Here is a 19093-nt window from a genome sequence, read left to right as displayed (position 1 = left end):
ACTGATCCCACCTTCCTGAGTTTTCTGGTATTTGTGTACCTTCAAAACATCCACTTAAGTGACCTCTTCCCCTCCAGAACCAGCTCAGGATAAGTCCCACCACCTCCTGCTGCTGGGTTCCCCCCAGTCCCCGCCCATGACTGTCCTGCTGTTCCGCCCAGGAGACACCAGGCAGGATCTTCAGGTGCTGTACAGTGTGGAACCAGGCCCAGGCGTTGCTCACTCACTGACAAGACAGAACAAGTGGGTTTAATTAGCAGGAGGTGAGAGCCAGCAGTGGGAAGGGAAACACACCGTTGATAAGATCGCATGGTTGCAAGCAGCGTGCACACTGCTCACAGCGCGGCCTCCTTGGAAACCCTGCTCCAACACGTCTGCTTTGGCACTTCCACTGCCACGTGCTGCTCACTGTCTCTGCTCATCTCATCTAGGACATGCTGCCACCACAGCCCCCAGGCAGCTTTCTGCTTCTCCCGCTTGCCAGTGCCAGACCCACAAGGCTCCATGGCATTCCCAGGACCTGCTGCGCCGGAGCAAGAGGAACCCCCTGGGCCAAGCCAGGCTCAATTTTGGATCTTCCATCACTGAAGACCCCAGTTAGGTAAGGGATGACCATAAGCCCTGGGGAGAGGATGTCCCGTGGGGCTCTGAGCTTGAGAAATTGGAGATGCTTTACGCTTTGAGCAGCCTACAGCTATTTAGCCAGCTGCATAAGTCAAAGCTACACAGCATCCTTAGAAAGGAGAAAAGAGAAATTAATCTGGGCTAGAAACAAAGACTCAGTGACTCAGGAGCTCCCTGAGTTGCAAGCCAATGAACTCTTCATGAGAACTATGGGAATGGGTGCTGCAGGCGCCCCTGATCCTCCAAGTCAGCCAGGGAGCTGCTGTGGGGCTGTGTTCTGTGTAAAGGAGATAGGCCAAAGCACTTCCTAGGAAGATCCTTGAGGCTCTCCCAGGACAGGGGAAACCACAGGCTCAGGGAAAAGAAGTGATGATTGATATACAGCAGCCAGTGAAAAATGGGTGATGTTGGAGAGCTCAACAGCTCAAGTCTGGGAATATGAAAAGGAATCCCAACAGAGCCCTCCAGCAGCACTCACTGCTCTCTAAAGGCCTCCAAGAAGCCAGGCCTATGTCTGGTGGTGCAGGGACAGGGGTGCAGTGCATGGTCCCCAGATCCTCCTGCGCTCTTCTGTTGGGGAGCAGCAATGATTGGGTTGCTCCACAGTGGGCAACAAGTAGGAAGCCAAGTGCGACCCCAGCACACACAGGGTCCTCACAAACCACAGAGCTATCCCATGGCTTTTGAGCAGGACACTGATAACAGGGTCCCTTGGCAGCCTGACCTGCTTCCATCTCGGATAGAGTTCATTTTCTTCCCAGCAGCTGGTGCAGTGCTGTGTTTGGGTTTTAGTCTGAGAACAATGCTGATAACACACCAATAGTTTAGCTGTTGCTCAGTAGCACTTACGCTGATCAAGGACTTTTCAGTCTCTCCTGCTCTGCCAGTGAGGAGTGGCACAAGAAACCAGGAGGAGCAAAAACAGGACAGCTGATCCAAAGTAGCCAAAGAGGTATTCCATACCACAGCATGTCAAGCCCAGTATATAAACGGGGGGGAGTTACTCGGGAGGAACAAATCGCTGCTCGGGTCAGGCTGGGCATCAGGTGGTGAGCGATTGCATTGTGCATCACTTGTTTCTTCTCAGAGGGCAGGGTTTTATCCCTTTCTCTCTCTCTTTGTGTTCTATTACTAGTATGTTTTACTTTTATTTCCATTATTAAATTCTTATCTCAACCTAGGGGTTTTACCTTTTTTCCAGCTCTCCTCCCCATCCCGCTGGAGAGTAAGGGGAATGAACAAGCAGCTGCATGTAGTTGCTGGTACTTTAGTTGCCGGTACTTTAGTTGCCAGCTGGGCTTAAACCACAACATAGCCCCAGAAAACATAAGATGAATCAGGACCAGTGACCCCAGCCAGAAGCAAGAGGAGATAGAGCCAGGAGTACAGACAAGGCTACAGCATAGGTCTGGGATCCATTCGGGGTTGGGGGCCAGAGACAAGCTATGTGCAGTGTGGATCCAGTGTCCATCCAGAAGATGTGGCTCGAGACAAGCTTACATTATTGATCCAAGGGCCACCTAGGAGGCAAGACCAAACAGAAGTTTACCTACATGAAAGCTCAGCCAAGGACTGAAGGCCCAGGCCTGGCTGTAAATAGTGCCCATGGCCCCAGGCAGCAGGTCCACAAGGTGGGCTCCCGGTGAGGCTGCTCAGGGCAATTAAGAGCAATTAGTGCCTGCTGGCTCCTGCTGAGCTCCCCCCTGACTCTGGGGGTGACATTCCCAGGAACTGGCAGGGCTCGTGGGAGCTCCACTGTGGTCTCAGCTGGTGCAGGAGGGGTGAGGACCAGCACCCCTGGGCCATGAGACCCTGGGGGTCCTGCTCAGGGGTGTGGGGTGGTGACTTCTATTAGCCCTCATGGACATCGCCAGATTGAGGTGACTGGTAGCTGCCAACACATTTCCACTTCCTTTCCAGCAGATCGCTGGGAATGGCCCCAGCCCAACACCCCTCCGGCCTCTGTGTGTGGCTGAGCTCACGCTAGTGACCACAGGAACCTCCAGCAACACGAATGGGCGCCTGCTCCCCACCTCCATGCACCCATCCCATGGCCAGGGGCTTGCTCTGACACGTCCTGGTGCAGCTCAAGGCCACGTGCCCACACTCCTCTTCCCCCAGCAAGCAGTGGCCGCTGGCGGGATCGTGTGGTGGCGCAGCGCAGGGACCGAGCCCTGGTTAAAAATAACCTGGCAGAAAAGGGGATGTGGTGGGCTGGCCCTGCCAGGATGACGGTGCAGCCCCAGCCACAGCGGTCCAGCACAGTACAGCATGAAAACACCATTGCATGCTCCAGGGCTGGGGCAGGAGAGTCTGGCTCACACCGTGCATGCCAGCAGAATTTGGCTGGGTGCCTATAGCGCTGCTGAGAGCCACCCTGACAGCACTGGGTCAGGCACCCACATCCTCCTCAGCATCCAGAAGGGTCCCAGTCCCAACCGCTGCCCTGCTCAGGGCATTTCTGGGTGTGCAAAGCAGCAGGGATCCGGGATGGCACAGCCTGCCGACCTCTGTCACATCAAACAGGGGCAAGGACAAATAAGCCAAGGTCCTTCAGAGACCAGGAGCTCCCCCCAGTAGGCAGAGGACACATTTCCTTGTGGGAACCTGGCAAAATGCATTCAGTCCAGAGGGAGAGCACTGAAAAATGGGGTTGTGGCTTGTTTGTTTTTTTAAAGAAAAGGAAAAAAGTAGCAGTTTCTGTTCTGCTCTCAGCAAGAAACGTGTTTTCAAACATCTCTGCTGGCAGTAAACATCAAGTGGCTGTAACATCTGTAACCGCAATATAGTCCTTGATCAAAACCAAGTGTTTATCCTTCAGTATTTATCCTTCCCAACACTTAATATTCATTATTAGGAAGTGAACTTTCAAAACTTTTACATGTGAAAAACTTGGACTTGCTTTTCCTTGGCAGCAAAGTGGGAACTGCTCAGGGCCCCCGCACGGGCTGCTGGGGCTTGAGGGGGTTTAGCTCTTTTTCATTTTTACTGTGTAAAAATTTGCCTCCTTGTGACCATGACGGCAGTTTTGATTTGATGTTTTTTTCCCTCCTCATCCCCTTTGAACAGTCACAACACCAGGGAATGGGGGACAGCAAAGAGAAGCAAAACACACCCCAGTCCTTTCTACCAGCCTGAGGAGGGGTCAAAGTGAAAGGAAAATACCACAAACTCAATGAAGCCACCCACAGGCGAGACCAGCACACAGAGCTCTCCAAAATGGGGAAACTTGCCATTAACATTTGGGCTTAAAACAGGGGTGGGGGGGGAGTGTTCTTTTAATATTTTTTGCTACTAATTTTAGATGCCCTCTCCCATGGGAGGAGATGGGGAATGACAGTGCGTGGGGGTGTTTGGGAGCTGATGTTTGGGGAACAGCAACCCTCCTTGTGTCCCTGGAAGCTGGGTTGCTTTTAGACCCCCTATCCCCAGGAAAGATGAGCCAGGAGTGTGGGGCTGGGGGGAGACAAGGGACCATAGGAGGGACTCTTCACTCCATGTGGCCTTGTGACCATGGCTGGGGCTGCCGCAGGACATGGCAGCTTTGCCAGCATGCCCTGAGGGGGACTGAAGGTAGACCCCCCCCTGTTGATGGGCTGAGATTTCCCGGCTCCTCTTGAGCTATTTCCACCCTCACCCATGATCTCACCAAGGGTTTCCCAGGGCTCCGAGCATGGTCTGCAGCAGCGCACACGCTCACTGTGCGTCCTGCTGTGGGACAGCCCCGCTGCCCATGGCCCTGGGTGCTGCAAGTGTCTTCCCTGGCTTTGCATTTCCCAGGAACAGAGTAGAAAGTCCACAAGTCAATGCTGAAAGAGTTTTATTCAGCAGCCACTCACTCTGCTGCACCCAGCAGTCATTTGGCAGCACAAAGCCACTCAGGAGCCCCTGTCCACCTCCCATCCCTCTCCCCACTGCATGTGGCCATCAGCATCCAGCTCTTCCCAGGGCTTTGCCATGTAGAAAATGAAGATGGGGGCCGGGGGGCGGAATTGGGAATTGGAGGCTTTGCTGCCTACCTGGCCTCCCAGCATGATGCTTGCTTCAACCCGACAGGCCCCTCTGCCATGCACGTGGGGCCCTTCTTCCCACGTGGCACAGCCCATCCTCCTCTCTTGAATAACGTGTGATGGGCCCGTGGGTTGCGGCGGTGCTCTCTTCTCCGTAGCCCACAGTACACTCATCCATAAAGTAGGAAACACTACACCCTGCAGTGCTGTTTAGTAGTGCTTTCTACTTTATGGGTGACTGCACTGTCTCTCAGTCCGTGTCTGGCGGTTGCTCTCCTCCAGCGATGTGCTCACTTCCGCCCGCGCGGGGCCACATCCCGCATCCCCCGTGGCCCACCATGGGCCCCTCCTCAGTGTCAGCATGGCCAGGGATGCAAATCACAGGGGACAGGGAGCCTCTGCCAGTGTCACCTCCTGCCTTGGGGAGCTGTGCCAGGCATGGGCACCATCCTCGTCCCCACGGGGGAGATCCTGCCTTGTGCTCCCTTGCCTCCCCTAAAACCCAGGCACAGATGACAGCCTCACCTTGTCCATGCAGGCAAGACTCTACCTTATACCTCATTGTCCCACCTCAAGCCCTATCCTCGGCACAAGCGACTTCCTCACCTTGTCCCCAGAGCAGAGAAGCCACATAATACCCCATCCTGGTCACAGGGGACAGCTCTGACTTTTCCCCAAAGGAAGTACCCCACCTCAGACCCCATCCTAGTCAGAGGAGTAAGTTTTCATTTATCCCCCAAGATAAGTATCCACCTAATACTCCATTCAGGTCATAGGAGACCACTTTGACTTGTCCCCAAAACAGGTGACTCCGCCTCAGACCCCATTCTGGTCACAGAGAACCCAATTGCCTTGTCCCTGCTTGTGGGGACCTCATCATCCCCTTTCAGACCTCATCCAGGGCACGGAGAGCGCATTTGCTTTGCCCCCATGGTGAGACCTCCACCTCATATCCATTCATAGAGGACCCCCTTGCCTTGTCCCCATGCAGGAATCCCACCCTGAACTCTATTGTAGCCTTTCAAACCCCACTCTGGTCTCAGAGGACTCCCTCATCTGGATCCCAAAGGTGAGATCCCATTTCAAATTCCATCATTGTCCCTCTAATCCCACCTGCATCACAAAGACCCCCCTTGCCATGTCCCCGTGAGGGGACCTGACCTGAATGACACCCTCGTCACAGAGGACTCTTTTGCCTTGTCCTCATGGTGGGCATCCTACGGAAAACCCCATCCCCATCACCTTTGAAGTGCCCCCATGGGGGATGACACCTCATCCCCCCCTCCTTTACCCAAGAACCCTTTATGCTGAAGCAACAGGACCTCTGAGGGTGGGGTCTCCCCATGGGACTCCACCTCGCCCCATCTGCCAGACAGGTGGAGACCCTTTCAATGCTCCCATTGCCCTTCAGGCTGGGGGTCACCCGGAGGTCCCTGCACCCAAAGCCACGCGGACCCTAGCCTCACCAACCTCACCTTGCCTGCCCCGCCAGCCTCCGTGTCACCCAGTCTTGTCCTCACTGCCACTGAAAACCCCCCGGGTGTCACTTCTGCTTCGGGTGCTTCCTGTCTCCACCCACCCACCCACCCACCAGCACAGTGCCTCCTCCCCCCCAGCACCCTGCTCCCAGGATGGGGACACCCTCTTACCTGCCATCAGCCCCCGGCACCTGCTGCCCCCCTCACAGTGGGATCGGGGCCATGGCCACAGCACCCCAGGAGACCCCACGCTGCTCCTCGAGCACCATGTGGGCACCTTGGATGGGTCCCCACATTACCTGGTAAGGGCACAGGTGGCCCACGCCAGGTGCCGGTGGTGTATGCTGGGTGCTGGTGGTGTACACCAGATGCTGGTGGCCCACGCTGGCTGCTGGTGGCACATGCCAGGTGCCAATGTGGTCAGGTGCTGCACGGGGTGATGGTGATGGCCAAGGAGCAATGGGCCCCTGTGCGTCGTGGGGCTGCTTTTAACCCCATCCTGCCCACGTGGCCCCGACCACAGGAAGAGCCGTAGCTGCCGAGGAGATAACGGCGCATGGTCCCACCCAGCACCACCCCACAGCCCGACCGCAGCCAGCCCAGCAAGGGGCGAGGGGCGGACACCACCAAGCGCCGGAAGCTGTTGCAGAGCAGCCGGTTGCGCTCTCCTGGGCCTCGCTGCTGAGGGCAACAAACATGTTTGTGCAAAACACAAAGACAGAGGAAAAAGGGCTGTTTGCACAGGGTGACGGGAACCAAATCCACCCCCTCCTGGCTGCATGGGGGCTGGGATTGCCGCGGGGCTCCACCATGTCCCCTCGCCCCATCCTCGTGGTGGGACCTGTGCAGGAGCGAGATGCTCCTGACCATGGAGAGAACTTATAGAAGGGTCTGCAGGATTCAGGGTGCTGCCCAGTACAGGGGCAAAGCAGGTGGGGACACAGGTGCCAGTGGACTGTGAGCCCTAAACCTGGTCTTTAGGAAAACACGTTGCCCAAGAGATGTTCTGGAGCCTCTCACCCGCTCCATGCTCTGCAACACTAGACTTCCCCCAGCCCTGGGCAGCTCTAACGGCTGACAGGAACGTGAGGCCCTGGCAAGCAAAGCAAAGGCCAAGTTTGCAGGGTTTGCATGCCCAGGTTGCAGTAGCCAGCACTGCCCAATGGCACCGGGGCTGGAGCAGCCGTGGGACATGGAGCAGGGGGTTTGCATGGCCAGCACTGGGCTGCGTGCTGGAAGTGTGCCCTGCCCCAGTGCCAGGAGAAGCTGCCCATGAAACTAGTCTAAAAACTACGAGCTAAAGCCCAAAAAGTGACTTTAAATGGGACCGCATGTGCCTGTGCAATGGTTTTCATGGGGCTTGCAAACGGCTCTCTTCTTAGACCAAAATGGTTCATGCTCTACATTGATAAGCTGGACGGAAATGTAAAAAAAATAAACCTATAGTGAGGTTTGCAGAAGGCAACGGAAGAACAAAGTCAAAAATAACCGAGCAGCAGCAGCACAGGCAGAAGTGATTTGACTTGAGCAGCACATGCACTGGCAGAAGGAGCTTTGGTGGAGAGGGAGCTAGTTGGGAAACTCTTTCCAAACCGAGATTGAACTGCTCAGAAAGTTTCACTGGGAGAAAAGAACCCCAAACCGTAAGCGGCTGGAGTGAGCCCGTCCACCTGCCTGGCTGACCCCAGGGGGCTGCCCTGTCTCCCACCCTTCACTGGCCCTGTGTCCATCTGCATACCTTATGCTCACCAGGCTGGGGACATCGTGCTCCCCAAGCCAGTGAGAAGTTCAACAGGGAAATCTAAGCAGGTGATGTCTCCACAGGGTCCTTTGCTGGTGCAGCTCTGACCCGGGAGAGCATTCCTCTGCTTCTGCGTGTGGCGATGAGCTCCTCGTCGGTGGCAGAGGCCACCACATGCGCAGCTCCCACGTGGAGCTGACCCAAATGCCTCCTGAGCTCCCCGAATTATCCCTGCTGGGGACACCTGCAATAGTGAACATCAGTTTGAGTGTGTGAGCAAGTTGTTCCCAACCCAGAGACTCCCCTGAGACAGCAGCCAGAGTTCAGTGCAGTGAGCAGGTCCCCAGTGGTGGTGGGTGCTATCATTGGGTGTCAGAGGTGCAGAGCTACAGGCAACCATGCCCTTACAGCAGAGACAAGGAGCCTTTCTAGGGGCAGCCAGAGGAAGCTTTGGTCCCAGAGGTGCTGCTGGGGACTTTCCAAGTGCTCTGGGGTCAAGGCCACACTTCTTGTAGCGTGACTTGCTTCAACAAGCCAGCCCCTGCTAAATACAGAGAGCTGGGAGCAGGGGGTGAAGGTGAGAAAAGGCCCATTTGATGCTAACCACGTTGCAAAGCAAGATGATGTGTTTCTTAATAGAGGCAGCTGGGAGATGCTGCTCTGGAGGCAGGATGTCAACAGGGAGGGTGAAGCATGTGGCCAGCACTGGGGACGCTGCAGGGAAGGAGCTGTGCCCTCCCAAAACAGGGCTCTCAGTAGAGCACTGCCCACCCAGCCAGGAGCCGAGGAGCTGTGTGGGACGGCCACAGGCGCCTTCCCGGCAGGGAAGTGGGGGGAGGCAATGCTTCCTCTTTCCTTGGCCGAGCACAAGCAAGGGGACATGACATTCTGGGTGTCCTGAGCTGGTTTCCTTCTGCCAGCAGCAGCCACCCGCTGCCTGCACCGCCTCTCGGAGAGGAGGAAATCAGCAGATCTGGTTCCTCAGGTCTCTAAGTCTCCAACTGATGATGAACTTACCACATCCCCCTGGCCATTGGTTAATTTTACCAACTGGCAAACAAGGCTGCAGGAATTTCTACCCCCAGCCCTTGGCCTGTCTAAAATAGCTCCCAAAGGGCTGAGGGCACAGAGGCGTTTTGGAGTTCAGGAAGGCTGCACCAGCTGTGTTTCCTCCCCTGAGGACCTCGTGAGAGCTTCTGGTCCCCAGAGTGCTCCTGACACCCCTTTTCACACCCTGGCCATCTGCTTGGCATCACCTGGGGACTTGCCGATGGACCCCTGGGGTTCTGGTTGCTGCTGTTCCAGAGGGTGCAGCTCCTCGACCTACCAGGGCTCCTTAAAAAAAACCATCTCCCACCATGACACTGCTCCCCCGGCTCTACCCTCCCCTGCCTTTGTCTCGGGGCACGCAGACGCAGGCTGGACACCCACAGCATCCCAGCACCCAGATGTGCCACCCAGTTTTTGCTCTGTATTGAGCGTGGTGGGTGCACTGCTGCTGCTGTCCCACAGGGCCCAGGCTCCCCACTGCCCTGCGGGACACAGGCTGTTGCTTTTCCAGTAACTATCCCAGTATCGGCGGGCACAGGGGAGCGGGAGCCGGGGACTCGGGGCGCAACAGCAGCACCGGCCCCGGCACAGCGGCAGGGGGAAGGGCCCTTGTCAGGCTGCGCAGCCCAGGCGCTGCGAAAGCCCTGATATTTCTTATCACCCCTTGCAGCAACTTCCCCTCCTCGCCTGCGGTCGCAGAGCTCACTGCATGCAGGGGAAGTGGCGGCCAGGCCGGCTGCCTTCAGCCCTGTGCCGTGCTGAAAGGAGATGAACTCCTGTCAGTGGTCCCAGCTCTGTGCCGGGCAGGCAGCTGCCTGCTGCCCAGCCATGCCTGTGAGGCTCCCATCTATCTGGCTCCTCACGGGCCTGAGAGCTGTGCTGGAGAAGGAGAAGGAAGAGGGTGGTCTCACCTAAAGCCTCCCTGAGTCCCCTTCACTGGCTAGTCGGACTTGGGTTCTGCTAGCTACTGGCTCCACAGTGGCACAGCCAGCCAATAGCATCTCCTGGCCATAATTCTGCCAGGCTCCAACAGAGCCACAGTCAGGTAACTGTTAACACTGAAGCCTAATGTTGGGCTTATCTCCCAACATAAGCCACCATATTCCCTCTGAGAACGGGGGACAGAAGTGCAGGGATGGGCACAGCTCCCTCTGCTTTGCAGTGCAATATGTGTTCTCGAAAAAAGACCCCTGGGGCAGAGGGCTCCAACCTGGTGATGCTCCTGGAGAGCACAGGGAGGGCTGCTGCTGCCCCAAAGAAATTGGGGGTGCCCAAACCAGCTCCTGAGAGCTTTTTGGATGGGCAGAGCGTTGCCGCCATGCTGCCAGGCACAAGGAAGCACTGCTGGCACAGCCAAGGGCCACCTCCGCACCCAAGCAGGAATGGGGCTGAGCCCCGTTTCCCCGCCAGGCACTGGGATGCGCTCCCAGCCTGACCCCGCTGCCCGCACCCTGCCCGTCCCCCGGGGAGCGCCGCTGCTGGTGGGGCCGTTACAAGTGAGTCAACCAGAAACTGCCGGGTGAGGCGGGCGGGAGGCGAGAGCGCGAGGGGAAACCTCAGCCAGGCCGAGCGCCGCGGGGGGCGGGCGCGGGGGCACACGCTGTGCGGCGCCTCGATCTGACCAAATATAGACACAGCGCAGCCCGGCTGCACCAATGGCGGGCGCGGGGCCGTTGGCTGCTGCACGCAGGGGCCCCGTCACGTCCCGTGTCACCTGCTGCAACCCGCCTCACAGGTGGGGGCAGGGGATGACACGGGTCGGAGCCCAGCACCCCCAGAGAGGCCCGCCCGGCACCAGCGCTGCGGCAGAGACCATGACTCCCACTTGCCTCTTTCCCGCCTTGATCTAAGGGTTGCGCAACGTCACAGGGTGGGTGCCAGGGTGGGCTCATTTGGGATGGAGGATCATAGAACCACAGACAGGTTTGGGTTGGAAGGGATCTTAAAGCTCATCCAGTTCCAACCCCTGCCAGGGGCAGGGACACCTTCCACTAGAGCAGGTTGCTCCAAGCCCCTGTGTCCAACCTGGCCTTGAACACTGCCAGGGATGGGGCAGCCACAGTTTCTCTGGGCACCCTGTGCCAGCGCCTCAGCACCCTCACAGGGAAGAACTTCTGCCTAAGAGCTCATCTCATTCTCCCCTCTGGCAGGTTAAAGCCATTTCCTCTTGTAACACAGCAGCAATATGGGGAAGGGATGAAGCCATGCTCTGGACCTCCAGGGGCAGGATGGGCTCAGGAGATGCAGGGCTGAGCTCTGTGGTCACAGTTCGTCGTTCCCCAGAGGTGTCTGTCCCCACCCCAGGACAAGGCATGAGAATCTCCAAGGTCCAGAGACAGTGAGGAGTTAGGGACAGGCACCAAGGGCTGCCAGGAAGCATCTCCCCAAACCTGTCATTGATGGCCCCTTTCCAGACCAGCCAGGTCAGGTGATGCTGGGAGAGCAGTATCAAAGCCCCAGTCTTGCCAAGGGGCTGGATCCTGTGGCCACCAGCACGTGCTGACACCCTGCCCCATACCATGCACCTCAGCTGTCTGGAGACCCCCAGAGGAGGTGCAATGTCCTCACCCAGCATGTGTCCCAGGGCTCTGTTCGGGCTCTCAGCAGCTCTTCTGCCACGGTGCACACAGGAAGACCATTCCCTCCACAGGAGAAAACCCCTTCCAGCCCAGCGCCTACTTTGGGCAGAGCCTGGGTGATGCACATCTGGCCAAAAGAAGGAAGGACAAGTGCCACTTGGGATGCAGCAGGAGGTCCCAGCAGAGCTGGGGACGGGGCAGGTACCACCAGGTTCTCAAATCCCTCCTGTGACTTCATCTGTGGTCTCACTTTGCCGTTTGCCGCAAGGAACCATGCAGCCCCAGCAACCTCCACCATCAGCATGAGACCCCACTCTGTCCCACCAACCCCTGGCATATCCCCTTCCAATGAAGCAGAACTGCAGGAGCAGACCAGGAAGGTGAGAGGTCTCAGCCCAGAGGAGGTTTGGGACCCTCCAACAGCTGCTTGTGTCCCCCTAGACACCAAGATCCCAACTCTGTCAGCATACCGGTGGGTTTAGAGGTATCCACCATGAAGCAGCTTAGGGCCCCTTTGCAGGCAGCACTGAACTTGCAAGGGGTGGCAGTATCATCTTCACATGCTCTTTGCAGGCCTACTTCAGGAACCAGTGGCCCACGAGACTGTCTCTCCCTCACAAAGCAGAGCCTCCTCCTTCCCTTGTAATTCCTGACAGGCAAACACCCAGAGGACCCATCATACGTCAGAGCTCCCTGTTTTCCCTGCAGATCCCCTCAGTAGGGAACGTCTCCATTCTTTGCCCACCATCACTAGTGCACCAGAAACCCCTTGGGATGGTGCATGAGGCAGACATGCCTCACTTCTGCTGCGCTTTGAAAGCTGCCATAGCACCTCCGAAACCTGCACCCATCCCCTCTGCAGCCCATCCAAACAGCTGCTACCAAAAGCTGGCCGTGGGCCCCCTCCTCTCCCCACCACATCATATACAATCAGGTGCCTTGGTGGCTTCTGCCCACGGGTACTGACGCAGAGGTGATGGGCAGGGTGGGCCACCATTGACAGCATGCACTGTGGCTTTGCCACCCTCGCTCCAGCAGTGCTTCCCCCAAACCCTGGGCTGGCAGCACAGTGACCAGGTCATCTTTCCCTGCACCTCAACGCTGCCAAGGTCTCCTCGGCCAGCTTCCAAGGAAAACACTTTAAAGCCAGGGTTTGTTTTGGTTGGGTTTATCCCCCCAGCACCTACCCCCAAGGGTCTTCGCACCCCTGCAGTCACCAGCCCCCCCAGCACACAGGGAAGGTCTGAGGCTGTGCACTGGAAGGCAGCGAGGCAGCCCCTGAGAGCAGATTTAGGGTGAAGCAACACAGATGCTGCTGCAGCCACCCCTGGGCAGCACCTCTGCCATGGCATGCACAGAGCATCCATGGGAGCACAACTGGGGGTGTCACCGCACCTCAGCCACCGTCCCAAGGCACTGCCACACATTGCAGCCCAGCTTGCCCAAGCTACAAGACAAAGGCACATGGCGAGCAGTGGGAGCAGCGTGCAGTGACAGAGCCTCGGGGGGGCCCCGCGCAGGTGGAGATGGCTCAGACGGGCATTTCCCAGCAGCAGCAGCAGCTGCTCCGCGTGGAAGCACCGACTGCGCTGCGGTTTGGGAAAGTCACTTTTCTCACCCGGAGGCAGAGCCAGGGTATCGGTTCTCAAAACCCGCACCAAGAAACCCACTGGCTCGTGCTTCCTGCCTGCACTGCCGGGGGCTGCCCCGGCCTCCCCCTGCCCAAGCTGCCACGGTGCCAACCCTACAGGGTTTCAGGCCTGGCTGAAATATTTTAACGTCATTTTGGTGCAGGGGGAGGAGCCGTCTTCAACTGACTCAGATCCACAGTTCCCTGCCCTGTTCACGCTTTCTCTCCTGATTACAGCCCAGGCTGCCACTGCACATCTTTTCTATTTCTTCAACATGAGAGCTCCCTGCCCTACTTTTCTCAGCAAATAAAGCTCCAGATGCATTCACTTTTTGCTGCTACAAACCACTGGCAGCTCCAGGGCTCAAGTCTAACTGAAATGCTCATTTCAGGGTGCTTTGCAGAGTCCAATGCTCAGCTCTAGCAGCCTGGAAGGAATGAATCATTTAGGTGGCGTGGGCTGGGAAATGTGGTGCGTGTGTGGGTGAGTGAGCAAGCTTGCAGGGAAGAAGCTCACCGAGTCAGCCCCATCAGAGGCACCCAGTGCTTGGAAGCACTGCAATCTGCTGTTGGCAGAGGAGGTGCAGCTCTCTGAAAGCCCACCAGCATTCAGCCCATTTGCTTTGCCGTTCTGCCTCTGTTGCACTTGCACTGCAGCACACCAGTCTTAACTCTATATAATCTGGAGTAGCTGTGCTTCCTACCAAGGGGTGAGGTCTCGTAGGGTTTTCAAGCCCCTTCACCTTCCCTGAGAGGCACGGTGACAATGCGCACTGCTCCCTGGAGACAACTAAGCAAAGTTCCCAGCACCAGCCAGTGACCACTTTACTGCAACACTGCAGCTCCCCAGGAAGGGAGATGTGAACCACCTTGCCTGAGACCCACACCCAGCCAAGCCAAGCAAGCTCACCCTGCCCAGGTACTGCACAGAGCCCTCTCGTCACCTCCTCTGCACCATGGGGCCAGGGAACCAGCTGGCCTGGGACTATGGAAAGAGTCACAATGTGCCTGCAGCCCTGGAGCAGCTCCAGCGTGGCCATGCCCATCCCTGGAGCCAGGGAAGGGGGACACAGCCCGGGAAGCTAAAGGGAGCGCATGGCACTGTGAAATACAGCAGAAAATGCACATAAGCCTCAGGTCTGTCTTGCTCAGGTCCATCTCCAGCAGCTTCACCCCATTACCAGGCTCCAGCCCTGCTCCACAAAGCCGTGCTGCCACCCTGTGGCACTTGAAGGGTGAGGCTTCGAGGCTGGCCATGGCCAGAGTGGTTTCTCTCCGTCATAGAACAATAGGCATGGAATGGTCTGGGCTGGAAGGGACCTTAAAGCTCATGCAGTTCCAACCCCCTCCCACGGGCAGGGACACCTTCCACTAGAGCAGGTTGCTCCAAGCCCCATCCAATCCCCCAGGGAAGGAGGATCCACCCCCAACATCCTTCCAACTTGGCTGTAGCCAAAGCCTCAGTCACAAGACCTATCTCCCTCCAGCTGGAGAAAATGCTGCCAATCTCATCCTCCTTGATCCCTTTCATTCTGAACCTTGTCAGCTCCCGTCAACCTCACACAGACAACCAGGCAGCACTGGCTGCAGCTTTCCTGGACACTTCTGCTGGAGATGAGCACAGCCCAGGGGATCCTAGCTCACCCCATGCTTCTTGCAGCACAGCCAGTCCAAAACCACCCTCCAGGGCCCAGATGTTCGTGCCCAAAATTTCTAAACCTGAGCATCCTGTGGAGCCAGTCACACCCTTCTCCCACAGACCTGACCTACCAGAGTTATCTCCTGCCCAGTCTCTGCAACTGAGCAAGCCTGAAGGGTAAGCATCAGGTAACTCAAGTGCTTTGGATGTTCACGAGGGGTGGGTGAAAATCAACTCCCTCCTCTGCCCAAAGGATGTGAACCTGCTGCTCTATCTCCCCCAGAGGGGGCTGAAGCACCCTTGGCTCTTCCACAAAAGGCAATCTGCTCCTGGAGGTGTCTGCTGGAGCCCAGAGCCCACCACCAACTTGACTTGGTCCTGGTCTACACCCAGCAAATACTCTTCACTTCAGCATCACATCTGCAAGTCCCCAGGAGAAATGTGGTTTAAGGCATCTTTCTCTGCAGTGTTTTGTCTCAACCAGCACTGTGGGTCCACACAGCCGCCCTGTGCTCACAGCAGTCTTCTCCAGCCACTCATCTGCTCCAAACCCCTGCAGAAAGCCATGCTTGAGTGCTTGGGGCTCTTTTCTGGGCCAGCTCTACAAACCACAGCAGGACGGAGAACACATCACCTCGGTGCTCCTGACACCATCACTTCACAACAGCAATGCATTTCCTTTGCTGCAGCTGCTTTCCTCCCAGATCAGATGCAGTTTTCAGGCTGTGTTGATTTTCCACTATTCGTCTACAGAACACCAAAATTGAGCTTTCCAGCTACAGGATTATCTCAGGGGAAAAAAGGTTATTTCAGAGAGCTACTGATCTAGATGGCTTGTCTAAGGGCAGAGTCCTTTGTGGTCAGCCGGCTTCCACGTCCCCTGCACTGGACCACGCAGGCCCAGGGCACTGAGACCTCCAGATAACCTGCACATGAAATACTTAGCATTATCTACCTACTCCATCCAGCAGCGAGCTGTAAGACACAAATCACTAGTCTGCTCATTCCTACAGCGAAGGACACCCCAGTTCAGCCAGGGCAGGTTCTCCCTCCCCAGGCAGGAACATGGTCCATGGTGTAAGAAGTGATGGCAATTGTGCGCTCCAAAGAGGCTGGCAGGTGTAGGGGGGCGAGTGTGAAGCCCCTCACACTCCCTGCAGTGGGTGAAACTAGCGACTGAGGATACAGACTCTGCTCTGAGCAGGCAGTGTGTTTTATTGAAGTATAAACACAACTACATCCCAGCCCTCCTCTTTTCCACACCACCAGTAAAAAAAATCTTGTGCATCACCATTAAACACCGCTTCCCCAGACCCATTCATGCTATTCCTCTTGTCAAGGCTCAAAGAAAATACCTACAGTCTGTGTGGGTAGAGGGTGGTACGGCAGAGGCCAGAGGTACTGAGTGAGAGGAGCTGAGCCAAGAAGCTCCCTCCAAGCCCAGCCTCTCCTTCCCCCGTGCTAAAGCTAAAAGATTTCGGAGCAGTGCCCCACATGCCTGGTGCCTCTCCAAACGCATCTGAGGAATCCTCCAGGCAGCACAAGAGCACTTAGGTTTTTATAGCTGTGTCTCGGGACTTGTAAGCCACGCCACGGCTCTTCAGCTCTCGGACGATCCCTGCAGCAAGGAGAAAAAACACACTTCAGTGTTCCTTAGGGATGAAGAGCCCTGAAAAAATATGGTTGCTCTGTCATGTAGCCTTCATGGCAGAGATCAAGGACTGGACAATAATCTTCATTTCTTCTTACAGGATTGTTAAGTGTTCCCTCTTCAAGTTTAAATGTCTAGATAGAGCTCCCAAACACCAACTCTTGGTTTGCCTTGGGAAAGAACCAGGGAAAGGCTTTATTTACATTGTTTCCAACCTGAAAATATTTGAATACTACTACTGCACTGAACAGGACAAGCTCATAAGGATACTTCCTAAACCTTACAGTCAGTTCTGAGAGCTGTCTGCATGTCCCACCTTCTCAGTAGTGCCGTAAGAACAGGGACAGTGGAAGAGCACCACAGAGTCCAGTGTGGCTCCCACCAGCACCAAGGGGCAACCAAACAACAGCCTGCAGGGCCTGCGAGTGCATCCGCTGGGCAGTGCTCCCCACTCTGCTTGCCCTTCCCATGGTGCAAGGCCATAGAGCATCTCCCACCTGCACCCTTCTGCCTGCTGCCCTCTGCTCCCTGCCTGGAGCTGGGTCCCGCTCACGCCATCATCTGCTGCATTCCAGTTATTTCAGATGTGCCCCACACTGTGCCAGCACGCCTTGGCTTCGAGCTTAGTGACGTTTCAGCTCCTTCCCAATGCGGATCGTAGAATCCCAGAGTGGTTTGGGTTAGAAGGGACCTTAAAGCTCATCCAGTTCCAACCCCCTCCCACGGGCACAGACACGTTCCACTAGAGCAGGTTGCTCCAAGCCCCTGTGTCCAACCTGGCCTTGAACACTGCCAGGGATGGGGCAGCCACAGCTTCTCTGGGCACCCTGTGCCAGCACCTCAGCACCCTCACAGGGAAGAACTTCTGCCTAAGAGCTCATCTCATTCTATCCTCTGGCAGGTTAAAGCCATTCCCCCTTGTCCTGTCCCTACAGGCCCTTGCCCAAAGCCCTCTCCAGGTTTCCTGTAGCCCCTTCAGGTACTTGGAGCTGCTCTAAGTTCCTCCCTGGTGCCTTCTCTTCTCCAGGCTGAACAAGCCCAGCTCTCTCAGCCTGTGACCTGGTGGAGCTCAGGTCAAAAACAAGGAGCCTGGGATTCCAAGGCACAAGCACAGCTTTCACCCTGGGGATTCAGGATTGCAGCACTCCTGGGAAGGGGCACAGGTGAGGAGTCTGCTCTGGGGTTACCTGCTGGGTTGGGGCTCTCCACTAGACTCTACACCCTCCACTCCATTTACAAATGCACAAACCCACCCTAACATAAGCCCTCAGTGCAATACGATGATGGGAAGGGGTATCTGCTCACTGAGACTGTCAGAACAGCCCCCATCCTGCAGAACTCTTGTCTATGGACAAGTCTTCATGTTTCCCCATAGCTGAACAGATTGAAATGTGCTCACTTTCTGGAGTCAACCTTCAACCTCAGTTTATCCCTGGTATCACAGGGATAGTCAGCAGCATTTTCAATATCAGTTTCTGGCAGGTGTAGTGCTGAAAGACTGCCTGGAGAAAACTCACCTGCATAACCCTGAAAGCACCCTCCCATTCAGCATCTCTTTGTGGTCCCCTTGCTCACCCATACCGTGTGTGCTTTGCTCGCAATACACAGTGTTCACTGAACCCCAAATCCTGATTTCGTCACACGGGTACAGTGCAATGCACTGCCCAGTTTGACACCTTGGAAACGGCGACAGCCCCAACACCTCCTGTGCAGAACAACCCCTCAGCTGCTACCTGCGCAGGAGCTGCCCCACAACACGAGCCGCAGCATTACCTTGAGGCAGGCGGCCTGTCACTGACACTGCGTAAACACCCGGCTTGAAGTTACCTGGGGAAAGAGAACACCGAGGTACCCACACGGCAGCAGCCAGGTGGGGCAGCATCCTGGGAGCCTCTGCCAGCGCAGATGCCCCCTCATTAGGACCAGAAACCCCGTCTGCAACCCCAACAGCAACTCCCGCTGCCCCAGAGAAGGGATCGCTGCGGAGAAGGGATCTCTGCCCCCAGAAACCCACTCACTGATCCGCTGCCACTTGGAGACCCAGCTGTCCTCAGGGCTCATCATCGCGATGATCCTGGGGGACGGACAGGAATGAGGGGACACTCTGCAGCCGAGTGACACCTCGGAACCCCCCCGGCCCCCGGTGAACACGGGCTGGGCCCCACTCACCCGTCGAAGGAGGAGCTGGTACAGTCATAGACCATCTCCCGGTTGCCCTTCATCTGCAGGTACGCATCGCAGTTGTCGCAGCCGTCGTACTCGAACTGGTCGATGGTCTGAAGGGACAGAGGCGTCAGCGCGGGGCCTGCGACGGGAAACGGGGCCTGGCCGGGACCGGGGCGGACCGGAGCGAGGGGAGGGCCGGGCCGGGCCAGGCCGCAGAAGCCGGGCGAAGCTGGCTGGGAAAAGGCAGGGAGCCCCGGGAAGGAGGGGAAGCGCCCGGAGGCCGAGAGAGGCCCGAGCCCGGCGGCAGGCGGGGGAGGAGGGCCGGGGCAGGAGCACTGGGGCCCGGTGCCGCTGCAGGGCGCACCTTGACGAGGGAGCAGAGCAGGCAGGCGCGGAGATGCCGCAGGTCCTTGGGGACGGTCTCCAGCGCCATCCCGCCGCCGCCAGCCCCGCGCAGGCGCAGAGCGGGGCCAGGCGGGGAGGGCGGGCGGCAGCGCTGCCGGGCGGGTCCCAGTGCCGGTCACG

General features: G+C 57.1%; 1 protein-coding gene and 1 long non-coding RNA gene across 2 annotated transcripts; one reads left to right on the top strand and one right to left on the bottom strand.

Annotated features, from left to right (window-relative positions):
• The first annotated feature begins 1441 nt into the window (after positions 1–1441).
• Positions 1442–18385, top strand: LOC115603150. Its single transcript, XR_003989776.1, has 3 exons — positions 1442–1623; positions 12371–12376; positions 18371–18385. It is a non-coding gene; the product is annotated as an uncharacterized LOC115603150 (long non-coding RNA).
• On the bottom strand, positions 15947–19077 carry SUPT4H1 (SPT4 homolog, DSIF elongation factor subunit). Its single transcript, XM_030474825.1, has 5 exons — positions 18933–19077; positions 18572–18678; positions 18421–18476; positions 18176–18229; positions 15947–16369 (listed from the first exon to the last, which is right to left on the bottom strand). The coding sequence occupies exons 1-5, from the start codon at positions 18999–19001 to the stop codon at positions 16302–16304; spliced, it is 354 nt and encodes a 117-aa protein (XP_030330685.1). The 5' UTR covers positions 19002–19077; the 3' UTR covers positions 15947–16301.
• Between the last annotated feature and the right edge of the window lie 16 nt (positions 19078–19093).

The sequence above is a fragment of the Strigops habroptila genome (assembly GCF_004027225.2).
Source record: "Strigops habroptila isolate Jane chromosome 13 unlocalized genomic scaffold, bStrHab1.2.pri S16, whole genome shotgun sequence".
NCBI lineage: Eukaryota > Metazoa > Chordata > Aves > Psittaciformes > Psittacidae > Strigops > Strigops habroptila.
The sequence above is the reverse complement of the archived record's forward strand: the minus strand, read 5'-3'. Positions and strand labels throughout refer to the sequence as shown.

Excerpts from the sequence above, each read along its gene's own strand:
- SUPT4H1 (XM_030474825.1), bottom strand. The coding sequence starts at position 19,001 with ATGGCGCTGGAGACCGTCCCCAAGGACCTGCGGCATCTCCGCGCCTGC. Across the intron at positions 18,477-18,571 it reads ACCAGCTCCTCCTTCGACGG|GATCATCGCGATGATGAGCC; the intron begins GTGAGTGGGGCC and ends TCCGTCCCCCAG. Across the intron at positions 16,370-18,175 it reads GACAGGCCGCCTGCCTCAAG|GGATCGTCCGAGAGCTGAAG; the intron begins GTAATGCTGCGG and ends TCCTTGCTGCAG.